This window comes from Solanum tuberosum, unplaced genomic scaffold (assembly GCF_000226075.1).
Source record: "Solanum tuberosum cultivar DM 1-3 516 R44 unplaced genomic scaffold, SolTub_3.0 scf00045, whole genome shotgun sequence".
NCBI classification, from domain to species: domain Eukaryota; kingdom Viridiplantae; phylum Streptophyta; class Magnoliopsida; order Solanales; family Solanaceae; genus Solanum; species Solanum tuberosum.
The window spans coordinates 130,371-145,827 of NW_006238972.1; the positions used below are offsets into that span (position 1 = coordinate 130,371).

General features: G+C 37.6%; 1 protein-coding gene across 1 annotated transcript in view; it reads right to left on the reverse strand.

Annotated features, from left to right (window-relative positions):
- Positions 1–15,457, reverse strand: part of LOC102597501 (protein MEMO1) — a 25,442-nt gene that overhangs the window by 1,463 nt on the left and 8,522 nt on the right. Inside the window, exons 5-6 of the mRNA XM_006343450.2 lie at positions 471–582; positions 253–396 (exon numbers count right to left, since the gene is read on the reverse strand). Of these exons, the coding sequence (XP_006343512.1) occupies positions 253–396; positions 471–582 (256 nt within the window). The remainder of the gene's footprint in view (positions 1–252; positions 397–470; positions 583–15,457) is intronic.

Sequence of the window (15,457 nt, forward strand, 5' to 3'; positions counted from 1 at the left end):
TTTGGCTTATAAGTCATAAGCCAAAAGCCAATCCAACAGTCTAAGACTACCAAATCAAATCCTGAAAAATCCCAATGCACCAAAAATAACTAACATTCAAGTTCAATCTTCAGGTAAATTATCAACTTATTTTAATGAGAGGGAATAGAATTCATTCACCACAATCAAGAATGTATGCCATCAATACACGGATCAGATTTTCTGTATATGAAGAACATATAACTACATGCAACATTGATGAATGAAACTCACCTTGATCCCCAATGACAAAAATCCGAAGACACTGAGAAGAAATTCTTTGAGTCATCCACATATTTTGCGAGTAACCGTCCATAAAGGGCTTCACTTTCAGCACTAAGAGCCCCAACCAGAATGGGCACAATTTTCACTGGATACCTGCCTTGGAAACTTTAACAGTTATCTCTGAATAAAACAATCATACAAGTGAAATTTAATTTAGAAAAGTATACCGTTGGAAAACTTTAGCAAGATATGGAAGGTGCATTTCCATGCTATGTTCAGCTTCATCAACTCGAAGATCCATGTATTCAAAGTGCCCCGTAGCTTTTAGCTCGTCATTTACTGGTATTAAACCAAAGCTGGGGTTATATAAGAGTGTTGTTTCAATGTTACCGTGAAAAAACATGGAAAACTTACCTGAAGGACGAGAAGCTTGCTAACGTTTACTACACATGTAAATAAGCAGAACTGAAGCATTTTGACAAATTAAGGTTGTGTTTCAACTGCCTCAATATTTATAGCCATCTACTGGTGTGTTGATTGTTTTAATTGCCAGAAGTCAAGTACGAGGACTAGAATTAGCAAATTGGCCTTAGAATAATCCTTGGGGTTACTTTACAGAGTGTCGTATCAAGATCTACTTTAATTTCTGTAAGTTATGTCATTTCATCTCAGTGTTTATATGAAATAGATTGTCCACACCTATATCCAATAGACTGTCCTTCAAATATATAAATGTTTGTGTGTGTGTGATTGCGGTGTTCACGCCAAATTGAGCGACTAAATCCAAGAAACTGTCAAACAAAACCTACTTTGAAAATTGTTAGCTTTCAAAACACTATGACCACAAATAGTTCTAGCTGGCCCAAGGCAGTTGGTCCACAAGTTAGAAACTCTAGGAAGTATGAGCCTGTACCTCTACCCTACTCCCACTTATATACCAGGCTTTTGTAACAACAAACTTGAATTCTTGATGTGTGTCTGACCCACACTTCAAGCGTCCCTGCTCCCACTTATATACCAGGCTCCTGTAGCAACAAACTTGAACTCTTGACGTGTGTCTGACCCACACTTCAAGCGTTGTACTTAATAGTATGTTGTTAGCACCCCTTTTAGTCTACCAACAGTTTACGCATGGAAAACTTAAAGAAATCAGCAAGTAGATTACATCAGCTTATCTATTAATTATGTTTACCTGTTTCTTCTTAGCACTAAGGAGGTTATTCCTCCATTTTTTCATTTCAGTAGTTGTATGAAGTTATTTCCTTGTTATTAGGAGGGTGGTTAATCCACCGATGTTGTATTTAAAGTTATTTGAATTCAATGGAAAGATGAGCAGAAAATTATTCCAATTCCTGAGTACTTTAACTGAAGAGATTGCACGTTCTCTCTTAACGTACCAACACCATAGGTCGTAAGAAGAAAACATCTTATTTCATCTTCCAACGTCCCATAACTAGATCAATATCAGGGGACCGCGATAACATGGTATCAGAGATGGGAATTATGAGAAATCTAATCCAGCAACAATTGGCACAATTGTTGACTTGTTCCAAGAAAAACATGCAACCAATTTAGCAAGACTGGAAGCCATAAATGCTTGCTTCGATTCACTCATAAAGGATTTAGAAAATTCAAATGTAGATGTTGAAGCACCTGAAAATGGCAGTCAAAATCGAGGTTGAAAAGGTAAAGCAATGGTTGCTGGTTTAGGATCAAAAACTTGTTGGAATTCCATCATTCCAAAATATACAAAGTTGGATTTTCCACGATTTTGTGGCCACGGTATAATAGATACCAAACACCATACCGAAATCAAAAAATTTAACACCGCGGTTTGGATAGTATGGTATATGGTATGCATTTTAAAAAGTTTGGTATTCGGTATGGTATTTGGTATTTATAAAAAATATCGAAATATCGAATACCGTACCGAAGTATATAAAATTCATATATATGTAGCTATATAATACTAACAAATATATAAAATAGTACCTAATTATTTAGATGTTGAAATTTTGACTACTCTATCTTAATTTGAATGTTCTTTTTGGGTGATTGATTGATTAAGAGAATTGATTGTACTTTCTTTTGAAAATTTTTACATGTGTCAAGTATTAGTATGTTATAATTGAGACGTTTCTTTAAAAGCCAAAGTCATAATTCTTTATTATACGATTACGAATATAGATAAGTTGAAGTTGACCAAACTATGTTAATCGATTTACCGTACCACAAAATACCGAAAACCAAATTACCGAACCAAAATTTTCAATACCGTACCAAGCCCACCCGTAGCCACGAGGACTCTTTGGAGTAGATGAACAGGTGCGAGCATTTCTTTTGACACCAACAATCACCAGAAGAAGAAGAAATTGGACTTGCTTCTTTTCATTTGGAAGGAATTGCACAACTTTGGTTTCTTCAACTAGAGAAAGATATGTAGCAATGCTCTTTGGATGAATTCAAAGGTCAATGCAACCTTTGTTTTGTACCACCAATTAGAAGTCAAAAATTGGGAGAATCGGCTAAGTTACGCCAAATTGGATCCGATAGATTACCAAGAAAAGTTTGAGCAATAGGTTTTGCGGGATGGTAACCTTACACAAGTGCCGCAAATTAAAGTTAACACAAGTGGTCTTGCCGATGACATAGCAATTGAGGTAGAGTTGCATAATTCTCCAAATTTGGATATGACTGAGTATTTCCTGACTTTATGAACGCAAGGAACAATCCCTTTGTTCGCAATTGTTAGATGTTTGTAGATCAAAGACAATGGATTTTTCACCTCAACAACCTGTCAGATTTGTGAAGAAATTGACAAGATCTGAAATGGATGAAAGACTGCTCAAGGGACTCAGTTTCAATTATGAACTATTCACTCAAGGCTATCAGTGTAAGAAATTATTTTGGATTGATTCCATTCACGACGAGGAACAATTTGCTGAAAAAGAGGGAAATACTAGTACTTACTAGTTCCCACACTTGGCGTTGGAGGACAAGCATGATTTGAAGGAGGGGAGTATGAAGGAGGGGAGTAATGTTAGCACCCCTTTAATCTATCAACCGTTTACGCATGGAAATTTTTAAACAAATCAGAAAGTAGATTACTTCACCTTATATATTTTTTTTTGAGAATGGATTACTTCACCTTATATATTAATTAGGTTTCCTATTTCTTTGTAGCAGTTATTAGCAGTAAGGAGGTTACTCCTCCACTTTCTCATTTCAATAGTACTAGGAAGTTATTTCTTTGTTATTAGGAGGGTGTTTAATCCACCAGTGTTGTATTTAAAGTTATTTGAATTCATGGAAAGATAAGCAGAAAATTATTCCAATTGTTGAGTACTTTAACTCAAGGGATTATAGGTTTTCTCTTAACGAACCAACACCATAGGTCGTAGGAAGAAAACATCTAATTTTATCTTGAAGCATCACATAACTAGATCTACATTAGGGGGTTGTAACATATGTCTAATGTTAACTATCAAATTGTCATATCCATTAGTTGTGGCCTCTTTCTAGGTCTGAGAGTCTTCCCACATTTTCCCAATAACAGCAAATGATTCCCACATGCAAAGTTTATTCGTTAGTGCTTAAGTGGATAATCTAATCATTAGCAGCAGTGTCATACACATAATCTTTTTCACAAGAGTCGCCATTTAGAAAAATAAACAATTCCTATCAACATCACATTTAAAAAAGATAATTTATTACTACAAAACTCTCAACTTTTTCACCTTTTGAAATATATTCTTAATTACCCTATTAAAATTAGTACTAAATGCTTGTTTTTATATTTAAGGTACTTTCAACTCACTTAGTCAATTGTTCCGACTCATTGACATTTTCTCCCAAATTAGATGAATTTTGAGATGTAACTTGTAGCTTGTTTGGCCAAATTTTTGGGAGGTCAAAAGTGTTTATTGTTAAATATTGAGGTGTTTAACTGAGCTTTTGGGCAAAAATAAATGTCTATAGGGAGTAGCACACTTTTAGCAGTGTTTTACCGCCGCCCTTAAGCCCTAAAGCAAGGCTAAAAACAGGTTAAGCATTTCATCTCAATTAATGTGTGCTTCAGTGTCATCATTAAGGCTCCAAGACAAATTTTTCCTTGCGAATGTGTGTTCCTTGAAGAGGCGACACTAAAAAATTGGTATTTCACTTTATCATCAAAAAAATCAATTTCTTTGCCCATATATTTGTTATTCATACTTTATATTTATTAGTCTTAGACTATACTGTCTAAACATATATATATTAGTACTTTTTTTCTATTTGCACTTTGCGACTAAAGCCCAAATAGACCATAGAGCTCTTTTTGCAGTTTGTGCCTTTTGCTTATTATTCTATATATTTATATTTATAGTAGTTTCATCAGCTTTTATTTAATCATGTAATTTTGTTTTTTTTTTCTTTTTGATGAAGTAAATGTTCCATTGAAGGCATCAAGAAGATGCAAATTAGTTACAAAAGTAGAAGCAAAAACAGTTGGTCTGCTGGCTCAAGTACAATTATGCTAAAACTAAGGAGCCAACAAAATTTGAAAAACTATCCAGGGAATCTACATAGGACAAATTAACCCAACTGTACAGACACATAAGGCATTCCGCTTTGAGAGAATGTAAAGGAGTTGATAGACCTTCAAAACATCTTCTGTTCCTTTCCCTCCAAATACTCCAAAAAATTGCTGCAGGTATCATCTTCCAAGTCTGTTTGATGGTGCTGTCAACTTTCCAGCAACACCAACTCTCATAAGCTTCTTTGATACTATGTGGCATGACCCAACTGAGTCCAAAAAAAGAGTAAAACATGTTCCACAATTTTGCTGTAACAGTACAATGCAGAAAAAGGTGCCTATTGCTCTCTGCTGCTTTCTGACATAAGTAGCATCCATTCACAATGATGCGTTTCCTTTTATAGAGGTTGTCTTGAGTTAGGCATGCTTCATATAGTGCAGTCCAGCAAAAACAGACGATCTTGGGCGGTAGCTTGATTTTCCAAATTAATTTCCATGGCCAGTGGTCAGTGACTGCATTAAATGCTCTTGACTGCTTGTAGGCTGCACTCACTGTGTAATTCCCGTCTCCTGTAGTACCCCATTTGAACTGATCTGTTGCCTGAGTGTTGAGAGAGAAACTCTGTAGAGTCTGTAGTAGTTTGATCAGGTCATTAAACTCCCAATCCTGCATATTCCTTCTAAACATAATGCTCCAGGTTGCTCCATCTCTATTTTGAGAAATTGTTGAGTCTGGATCCCTGGCTAAGTTGAAAAGACTTGGATAATCATCCATCAGAACTGTGTTGCGAAGCCATTTGTCTTTCCAAAATCTGATATGAAGTCCATTCCCCACTGTGAAGTGCTTATGCTGAGAAAATTTCTCCCATAGCTTGCATATGTGTTTCCAGACTCCGACCCCATAAGGTGCTTTTGAAAGACTGGTGCACCAATGACTCTGTATCCCATGCTTTGCACTGACCACATCCTTCCATAAAACATGTTCCTCCTGTGTGTATCTCCATAACCATTTCATAAGTAGACACTTATTATGCAGCGCCAAATCCTTGATCCCTAACCCCCCCTGTAGTTTAGGAAGAAGGACTTTTGGCCATTCCACCAGATGATACTTGTGCTTCTCACTATTCCCTTCCCATAGAAAATCTCTCCTGATCTTGTCAAGTTGTTCCAACACTTTGCCAGGAATAGGAAAAAGTTGCATATAGTATGTGGGAATACTATCAAGTACACTGTTGATCAGTGTAAGTCTGCCCCCTGTCGATAGGTACTGCATCTTCCAGGAGGCAAGTTTTTTCTCAAACTTCTCAATAACTCGTCCCCATATAGCTGTTGACTTATACTTTGCACCCAATGGCAACCCCAAATAGGTTGCCGGGAATTCACCCACACTACATCCCAAGATACCTGCTAATTCCTCCAAGTTTAGCACCTCATTAACAGGATAGATCACACTTTTTAGCATATTGATGTGCAAACCTGAGAGGGCTTCAAAAATCAAAAGGGTTAGATTCAAATAGAGAACTTGACTCCTGTTTGCCTCACAAAATATCAGAGTGTCATCTGCATAAAGCAGATGAGAGATGTTTGTAGTGATCATGCTCCCCACATCAAAACCATTCAGCCATTGCAATTGCTTGGCTTTATCTAACATTCTGCTTAAACCCTCCATTGCAAGTATGAAGAGAAAAGGAGAAAGTGGATCTCCCTGCCTCAAACCTCTTTGTGGGGAGAAAAACCCAACTGGACTTCTGTTGATGAGAATTGAGTATTTTACTGTAGAAATGTTGAAATTGATCCAATTGATCCATCTTTCACCGAACCCCATTTGCCTAAGGATGGAAAGAAGATATGACCAATTCAACTGATCAAAGGCCTTCTCTATATCCAACTTGCATAAGATGCCCGCCCCTCCGTTTTTTATTTTCCAATCAAGAACCTCATTTGCAATCAGTGAGGCATCAGTGATTTGCCTATCTTTAAGAAAAGCATTCTGGTGTTTAGAGACTAGCTTTCCCATAACTGTCTTTAACCTTTCTGCCAGGACTTTAGCTATGATCTTGTAGACACTCCCAATTAAACTAATTGGCCTATAATCTTTGAGTTCTATTGCTCCTTTTTTCTTGGGAATGAGAGCTATGAAGGAGGCATTGCATGATCTAACCATCCAACAATGTTGATGGTAATGGTTCATAGCTGCCAGTATGTCAACTTTGATGAAGTCCCATGATTTCTGATAAAATGCCATTGTGTACCCATCTGGCCCTGGTGCCTTGTCGGGAGCGCAAGACTGAATAGCTGCCAATACTTCCTCTTCTTGAAAAGTTGCTTCCAGATTAAACTTTTCCTCAACTGAGATGGATGGAATGCCCTAAAAGTTGGCTGAAGGCCTCCACTGTTCAGGTTCAGTGTACAAACTTTCGTAAAAATCAACAGTTTCTTGCTTTATCCTATGCTTATCTTCAATGATCTCAGTTCCCACTTTGAGTTTGTCTATGCAATTGCCCCTTCTATGAGAATTTGCAATTTTTTGGAAGAACTTTGTGTTCTTGTCTCCCTCTTTGAGCCATAAGCATCTGGATTTCTGTCTCCATGAGATTTCCTCAGCTTTAACTAGTTGTTGAAGCTCAATTCTCAGGTTCATCATCTGAATAAGCTCTGGAACTGTTAATTGTCTTTCGCAGTATCTTGACAATATTCTCCAACTCTGAAGCCACATAGAGCAGAGGAACAAGCTGGCTGTTAAATACTTGTCTTCATAAGTAACTATAAACTGAACATGGTTTGTCTTCAAGAAAATAGAGTCACTTTATTAATACAGTAAGGTTGCTAAAAGTTGCTAAAAGTTGTGAGACATATTATGGAGCACAAAAATAAGTTGTCATGAATGTGTTATTGTCGTCGGTTTCTTAAAGAAATATGTATCCTTGAGTTTAGCTCCTAAACTAACTTTTTTCTGTGGATCCCTTCCACAAATTCACGTTATTAATTTCCTGTTGTTTTGATGACATGTTGGTAGAATTTCTTTCTAACTCTCTGGACTATCAGTGAAGTGTCTTCCTGTTTAAAGACATGGTTGACACTACATTCAATTTGTCTTGCAATGTTAGTAAAAGTTCAGTCATAACGAGTTTGTGTAACTTTTTGATTTGTGGACAATCAATGAGATCTTCAATGACCTAGATAAAATCCCCTGCCTATTGGGCGGTATGACAATCACCTTTTTTTCTGGTGAGTGACAGTTTAGTACTTTTGAGGGGAGGGGCCAGGGCAGTGTTATGAAAGGCGCCTCGCCTTGGCGATGGGTCATCGCCTTTTTCCGGCGAAGCGAGGCGACTTCAGAAAGGCGTCGCACGGAAAGGCGTAAGATGACGTGGTGTGGCGATGCAATAGGCGTCGCCTTTTTATTTTTTTATTTTTTTTAAGGTCTGACTTCATAAATAAAAGCCAAAATTAGGGTTTTTTTGGGTATTTTTGCAAACTTGACCTTCGCAAGACGCTCCTCCTCTTCTCCTCCTATTTCGCGATTGTTGCTCCTTCGTGGAGACTTCTTCTTCGCGAATTGCAATCGCGACTGCTGCTCTTTCTTAAGTACGAAATCTTATCTCTAGTTCTTCTCTTCTTCTCTTCTAGTTCTTCTTCTTCTCTACTCTCTAGTCTCTACTCTGTTTTTTTTTTGGTGGAACTACTCTATTATATTTTTTTGGGTGGAACTACTCTGTTTTTCAGTATTTAGAGTTTGAGACTATGCTTGGTTCTGTACTTCTGTGGTAGACTGTAGTGCTCTGCTCACTGGGCTGGAATCTGCCTATATTTAAAAAATAATAATTTGATCCTTCTATAATTATTTCTTCCCTACTTAATTTAGCTTTATACTAATTAATATAGTATTTATTTGTCCATAAATAGTGAATTCAATGACGTCAGATGCTAACAAAAAGAGGGACATTGCTAATGAATGTTATTGTTATTGAGATTTTGGATATTTATATATGCAATTAAATATTTTACATTTTTTTTCTGGATTTCTGTCTCCATGAGATTTCCTCAGCTTTAACTAGTTGTTGAAGCTCAATTCTCAGGTTCATCATCTGAATAAGCTCTGGAACTGTTAATTGTCTACTCTCAGCTGCTTGCTCAAAAGCTGCCAGCTCATCTAGAGCTCTGGTTTTCCTGGTCTCTACCTTGCCAAATTCTTCTCTGTTCCAGTTTGTTATATCCCTCTTCAACCTTTTCAGTTTCTGAAGTAGTACAAAGTCCGCCCTGCCCACTATATTGTAGCTCTGCCACCAATATTCTAGCTTCTCTAGAAACCCTTCTGATTGAAGCCACATGTTTTCAAACTTGAAGTATGAAGGGCTAACATCCCAGTCTCCGCATTCAAGTAGAATAGGTTTGTGATCAGAGATTACTTTTGGGAGAGCTGATTGTTTTACATCCTTGAATGAGTCACTCCACTCGGTGGAGATGAGAAATCTATCAATTCTAGATGCTTGCACAAAATTATCACCCCTAGACCATGTAAATTGAGCCCCTTGTAATGGCAAATCAATCAGGTTAAGGTCCTGAATGGTGTCTGAGAAGGATCTCATGGCACTAGTCCTTCTCAAGCAATTTAATTTCTCGCTTTCAAATCTGCACACATTGAAATCACCCCCTAATACCCAATGTCCATCCCATAACCCCCGAACTCCAGCAATTTCGTGCCACATCTCTTCCCTTTCCGAATCTGTGTGAGGTCCATAGATACCTGTAAAACACCATCTGAACTCCTCTTGAATGCTCTCTAGCATACAAGATATGGAATAAGAGCCTTGGAGAGTGTCTGTTTTGACCCACTGCCTCTTGTCCCAAATTATTATTATTCCACCCCTAGTACCACTTGCTTCTAAAGTTGCCCAGTCAGCCCACCTATTACCCCATATTTGTTGTATCCATGTAGTAGACCAATTCTCTACTTTTGTTTCTTGCAAACACAAAACATCGACTTTCCATTTTTGAATGAGAGATTTGATGGTGCTCCTCTTGCTACTCTCATTTACCCCCCTTACGTTCCAGCTTAGGATTTTTAGTTTCATCCAGAATCGGAGTTGTATTGCCTACCCCCAGTTCCATTGTTCTGTTGCCCCTTTTTGTCATAATTGATCCCACATATCAATATTTTTATCTGTAATTTTGTTTTTATTTATTATTTTATACATTTATATCTAATAAATCTTTCCAACCACGTGTGTCCACCCCTGATTAGCAGCTATCCCTTATAACTATAAGAAGACTTAAACCCAAACTTCTCAGAATTATTCTGAGTTATTACATAACATCTTGCCAACACATTAATAAGAATATGAAGTTAAGTCTATTGGAAGATTTCAAAGTTATATTCTTTTGAGTAAAGGTATCTTTGTATTCAGAGACAACTCTTCAATAAAAGGATGATGAGGTTCATTTTACAACCCATGCACTGCACTTTCCTCAACGCAGAGTACACAAAAAACTTAACAAGTTACCTATGCAATCAACTAGATCAATTGTATCCCCCATCATATCGTGTTTACACCAAATAAAGTAAACTAAGGCATTTGATTTTAATCTTCTAATTATTGGTCCCTTTGCCTCCAAAACATTTGGTATTTCTCTCCTTCCACAACGTTCACTAAACACAAGCTGGGATAGTCTTCCACCCATCTTCACTAGTTCCTCTTCTGCAATGCCTTTCCAACTATTGAGTAATTCCATGGTGGACTAAAGCATTACCCAACTGACACCTGCAATACATAGTAACATGTTCCATAGATGTAGTTGCTTTGCAATGAAGACATAAATGGTTGTTTACCTCTGCTTCTTGATTGCATATAAAACACCTTGAACAAATCTGGAAACCTCTTCTTTGTAACACTTCATGTATTTGACATGTTTCCTTATCACCAACCAAGTAAACAAGATACTTTTAGAGGGATTTTAACCTTCCAAATTAGCCTCCAGGGCCATAGGCCATAATTCTGTATTGCCTTGGCTATTTTTCCTCCTCCAGTAGCATATGAATGACTTCATTGAGAAGACCCCTTGTTCAGCACCTGAAGAAGCCTAGCAATTTCTATTACTTCCCAATCATTTCGTACTCTTCTAAAGATCAAATTCCAACCATGGGGGATCCACGACTGTGAGACTAAGGCATTCCTTTGTGAGCTCACAATGTAAAGTTGAGGGAAAAGACTTCTCAAGTTCTCTTCCCCAACCCAATGCTCACTCAAGAAATCAACTCCTCCCCAGTGGCCCATTGACTTAGCATACCATATTTATCTAAAATAAACCTTCTCCACAAAACCATACCATAAGTGAAAAACCCCCCAAAGCCACTTTTACAGTATTCATTCTATATACTGAGATTTTTAATGCCCAGGACCCCTTGATTTCTGTTTAGTCAGTAAATCTCACTTGACCAGATAATAGCCTCTCTTCTCTTTGTTTCCTTGCCATAGGAAGGACCCTCCTTAATCTGTTTATCTTCTTCTCAATACTTTTGGGCATTGGAAACTAGCTCATCATGTAGATAGGGTGGGCATCCATCACAGATTTGATGAGGGTCAACCTACCCCCTAGTGATAGGTATTGGCTCTTCCACTTGGCTAATTTCTTGACACACTTCTCCAGTAGTTCACTCCATATTTCAAGTTTTTTGTTCTTTGCACCTAGTGGCATGCCAAGATACTTGGTAGGTAGTGATGTTATCTGACTACCCAGATTCTCAGCCAGCAGCTCTAAATTATTCACTTGGTTAACAGGGAAAATAAAGCTCTTGTGCAGTGGACATGTAACCCAAAAATGCCTTCAAAAATTGTTAAGATAGCTCAAGAAGTCTTATCTGATCTAATTTTGCATCACATAAGACTAGGGGAGTCATCTACATAAAGAAGGTGAGTGATTTCCATAGCACTGCCCCCACTTGTTTGAGAACAAAAACCTCTGATCCACCCATTTTCTTTGGCTAATCTGATCATGTGATTTAAACCTTCCATGGCTAGGATAAATAGGAATGGTGACATGGGGTAACCATGCCTAAGACCCCTTTGTGATTGTCCTTTAGTGTTGCCATTAATGAGGGAGGATTTTACATTAGAGATGTAGAATCTTATCCAACTAATCCATAAGGTGCTATACCCCATATCTTCTAGAATCTCAATGTCAAGTTGCACAAGATTCCAGGTGTCTTCTGTCTCACCCTAGAGTCTACCAACTCATTGGCAACTACATCCATAATCGGTCTACCCTTCAAGAAAGTCATCTGCTGCTCATCAACAACCCATGACAGCTTTCATTCTGTCAATGATCAATTTAGAGATTATTTTATACACTCCACCTAAGTGGCAAAAGGTGGAGGATTTGTGGCTTAGGTCACAGGTTCAAGCCCCACACCATGCAAAGCGAAGCCCGGTATTTAAGTGGAGAAGGGTAGAGGGGCGGGCCCATTATCCACCGAGTTTAGAAGGCTGTGATTGGTCCAAAGGGCGGGTCACAGACGGATTTCTCGGTTATCAAAAAAAAAAAATTGTTTGATAGGTGGAACTGAAATCCCTTAACTCTTCTGCTCCTGGCATCTTTGGTGCAAGTGTTATAGCCATTTTTCAAGATGGAAATTATGAATTGTTTGCATCAAGACATCTTTCAAGATGCTTCCACACTCCTTGAAGAATTGCTTTGTAAAGTCATCAGGGCCAGGTGCTTTATCACCATCACATTGCTTAATGATATTAAGCACCTCTGTTTTAGTAAAAGGTCTCTGTAACCATTCATGTTCCTACTGTGTAATTTTAGGACATCATAGCATCTCAAAAGATAGTCTCCATGTTTCTGATTCTGAATAGAGTTTGCTATAGAACTCTAAAATAGACAGCCTGATACCTTCTGGATCTTGAATCTCCTCCCCTTGAACCACCAGTTTATCAATGGTGTTGTATCTTCTATGAGTTGAAGTCATTCTCTGGAAGCACCTAGTACTATAGTCACCTTGTTTCAGCCAAAAGACTCTGACCTTTGCCTCCAACTTGCTTCTTCATTCATAACCAATTCCTCCAGTTCCACTACTACTATCATCATTTCATCTTCAGTCAGAATTCTATCATCTTGAATCAAATCCAATTCAGTAAATTCATTCAACAGACTATTTTTCCAGCTCACCTGTTCACCAAAAGTAGCTTTGCTCCAAACTTCGAGCTTTTGTTTAAAATTTCTTATAAGCTTACAATCAGGACAGCCAACTACCACCATTTCATTCCACCACCCACTTTTCAGATCAAACAATCCATCTACCTTAAGCCACCGATTTTCAAATTTAAAGCTTGAGCTTTTCTTATCCCAGCTCCCACATTTAAGGACTAGAGGGCTATGATCAAATATTACTCTTGGAAGTATCTTTTGCCGGACTCCTCCCATTCCATAGAAAACAGAAACCTGCCCAACCTAGCTTCACTTCTATGATTGGCTCCTCTGAACCAAGTGAACTTCCCTCCATTCAATGGAGGATCATGAAGTTCCATATCTTCAATCCACCTGGAAAAATTTGTCATGACATTTGTCATCCTGCTGCAGTTGGTCCTCTCTGCCATGAACCTGACTGTATAGAAGTCTCCACAAGCTAGCCATGGACCCCCACATAACTCCTTAACAGCTGCTAATTCCTCCCAACATTCTAGTTTCTCACTTCTGGTATGGGGTGCATACACCCCAGTGAGGAACCAAGTGAAGGAGTTCTGGACAGAGTCAAATCTATACGTGATGGCGAATTAAATAGTCTCTACTAATGCCCCATTTCAGACCCTGCTATCCTGCGTGATCAGGATTCCCCCACTCATACCAACAGCTTCCCGGTAACCACATTTCATCCACCTAGTAGGCAACAATAATTTAGCAATGTCCTCCACAATCATGTTAATCTTAGTCTCTTGAAAGCAATAAACATCTGCTTTCCAATTTTTTTAAGGAGGTGTTAATTACTTCCATGGTCGAATTGACAAAAAAAACTACTATGTAGGAGGAAGTAAAAACAAACAAAAAATCCTTCAATTTAGTGATATAGGAGGAGCACGCAAAAAATGGAAAGAAAAATAATGGCAAAGGAAAGAAAAGGGGAAAAACAGTAAATAAAAACTAACCCAACATCAAAAAAAGAGCAAAACTGATTTTTTTGAAAAACTGATATGAGAATATCAATTTCGAATAAATGACTCAACATATTTAGTGCCCGTTTGGATAAGCTTATAAAAAGTAACTTATAAATCAAAAGCTAAAAGTCATAAGTAGGGGATACCCTACTTTTGGCTTTTGGCTTTTGGCTTATTTTAAAACTTTGTTGGCCTAAAATGAGTGCTTAAAGGCACTTTTCAACTTTTCCAAACACCCCCTTAGCCTTCAATTAATTAAAATGTGTATTTTTGGTTCCTTCTTATAGAAATATATTATATTAGAGTTCGACTTACAATGGCAAAATACGGATACCCATATTTGTCCATATTTTTATAGGCTAACAATAAGTTGAAACCCATATTTACCCAATTCAAATACAAGTGATCCAACTCATTTGAATAAGGGTAAAATGGGCTGATTTTATAAAGATGGATTGGAATTGCCAGCTCTAGCATCGACCTTGTCTTTCTCCTAGACAAACCCTATCAATGGGTTCCACCATTGTAGATTGACAGGTGAAATCTTTCAAAGTTATATATGAGACTTTATATGGTATAACTATCTTATTCATTATGTGAAGAATTCAGCTGATTATTTGCTTACTCTTCTTAATAATACACAGTATGAACTAATTACAAATTTATAAAAAGAGAATCAAGATATTAATATGTATGTCAAATATGCAGCACCATTACCATAGTAACACACAGTGTTGTGAAAAGCGACAAAAAGTGCGCTTTAAGCGCGAAGCGAGGCAAGGCGCACCCACTGCGCCTTTCTTCCTTGAAGCGAAGTGATAATTAAAAAGCGAGCGCTTCAACTGTTGAAGCGAGAAGCGCTCTTAAAAGAAAGAGGCGCTAATTAGGGTTTTAAAAAAAAAAATTGCAAGGTTTTTTTTAAAAAAAATCTGAAAATATATTGGGCTGCTGCACTTCTGGAACTTCAAATATTTCCCTCCAACTGCTGCGAGGTAAGTTCTCTTCTTCTCTTTGGTCGAGTGTCGACTGTTGCACTGTTTTTTTCTCTTCTTCTCTTTGGTTGTTGCTCTGTTTTTTTCTATTTCTGGTTGCTGCTCTGTTTTTTTCTATTTCTATACAGTGTATGGTGTATGCTGGTTGCTGCTCTGTTATATCTTTATTTATTTTTCCTTAGTTTATTTGCTGTTTTGTTATTGAGTTACACTTCTTCTTCTTTTTTTGCTTGTAGTAAAGTTGTATTTTCTTTTTTTTTTTGAACATTGGTAAAGTTGTATTCTTCAGCATTAAGGACATGCTGGCCACCTTCAAAATTTACAGCCCTAAGCGAAATTACAAGCTCCCTATTAATTCTATAATTTGATCTACATCTTCTATGCAAAGTTGTTTACACCAAAAAAGTAAAGATACCAAACAATTCCATTTTACTTTGTGAATGGAATTAGATCTATCTTCAAAACATCTCCCATTTCTTTCCTTCCACACTGACCACCATATGCATGATGGTATTAGCTTCCACCACTTCTTTTGAGTCTTGCTACCCCCT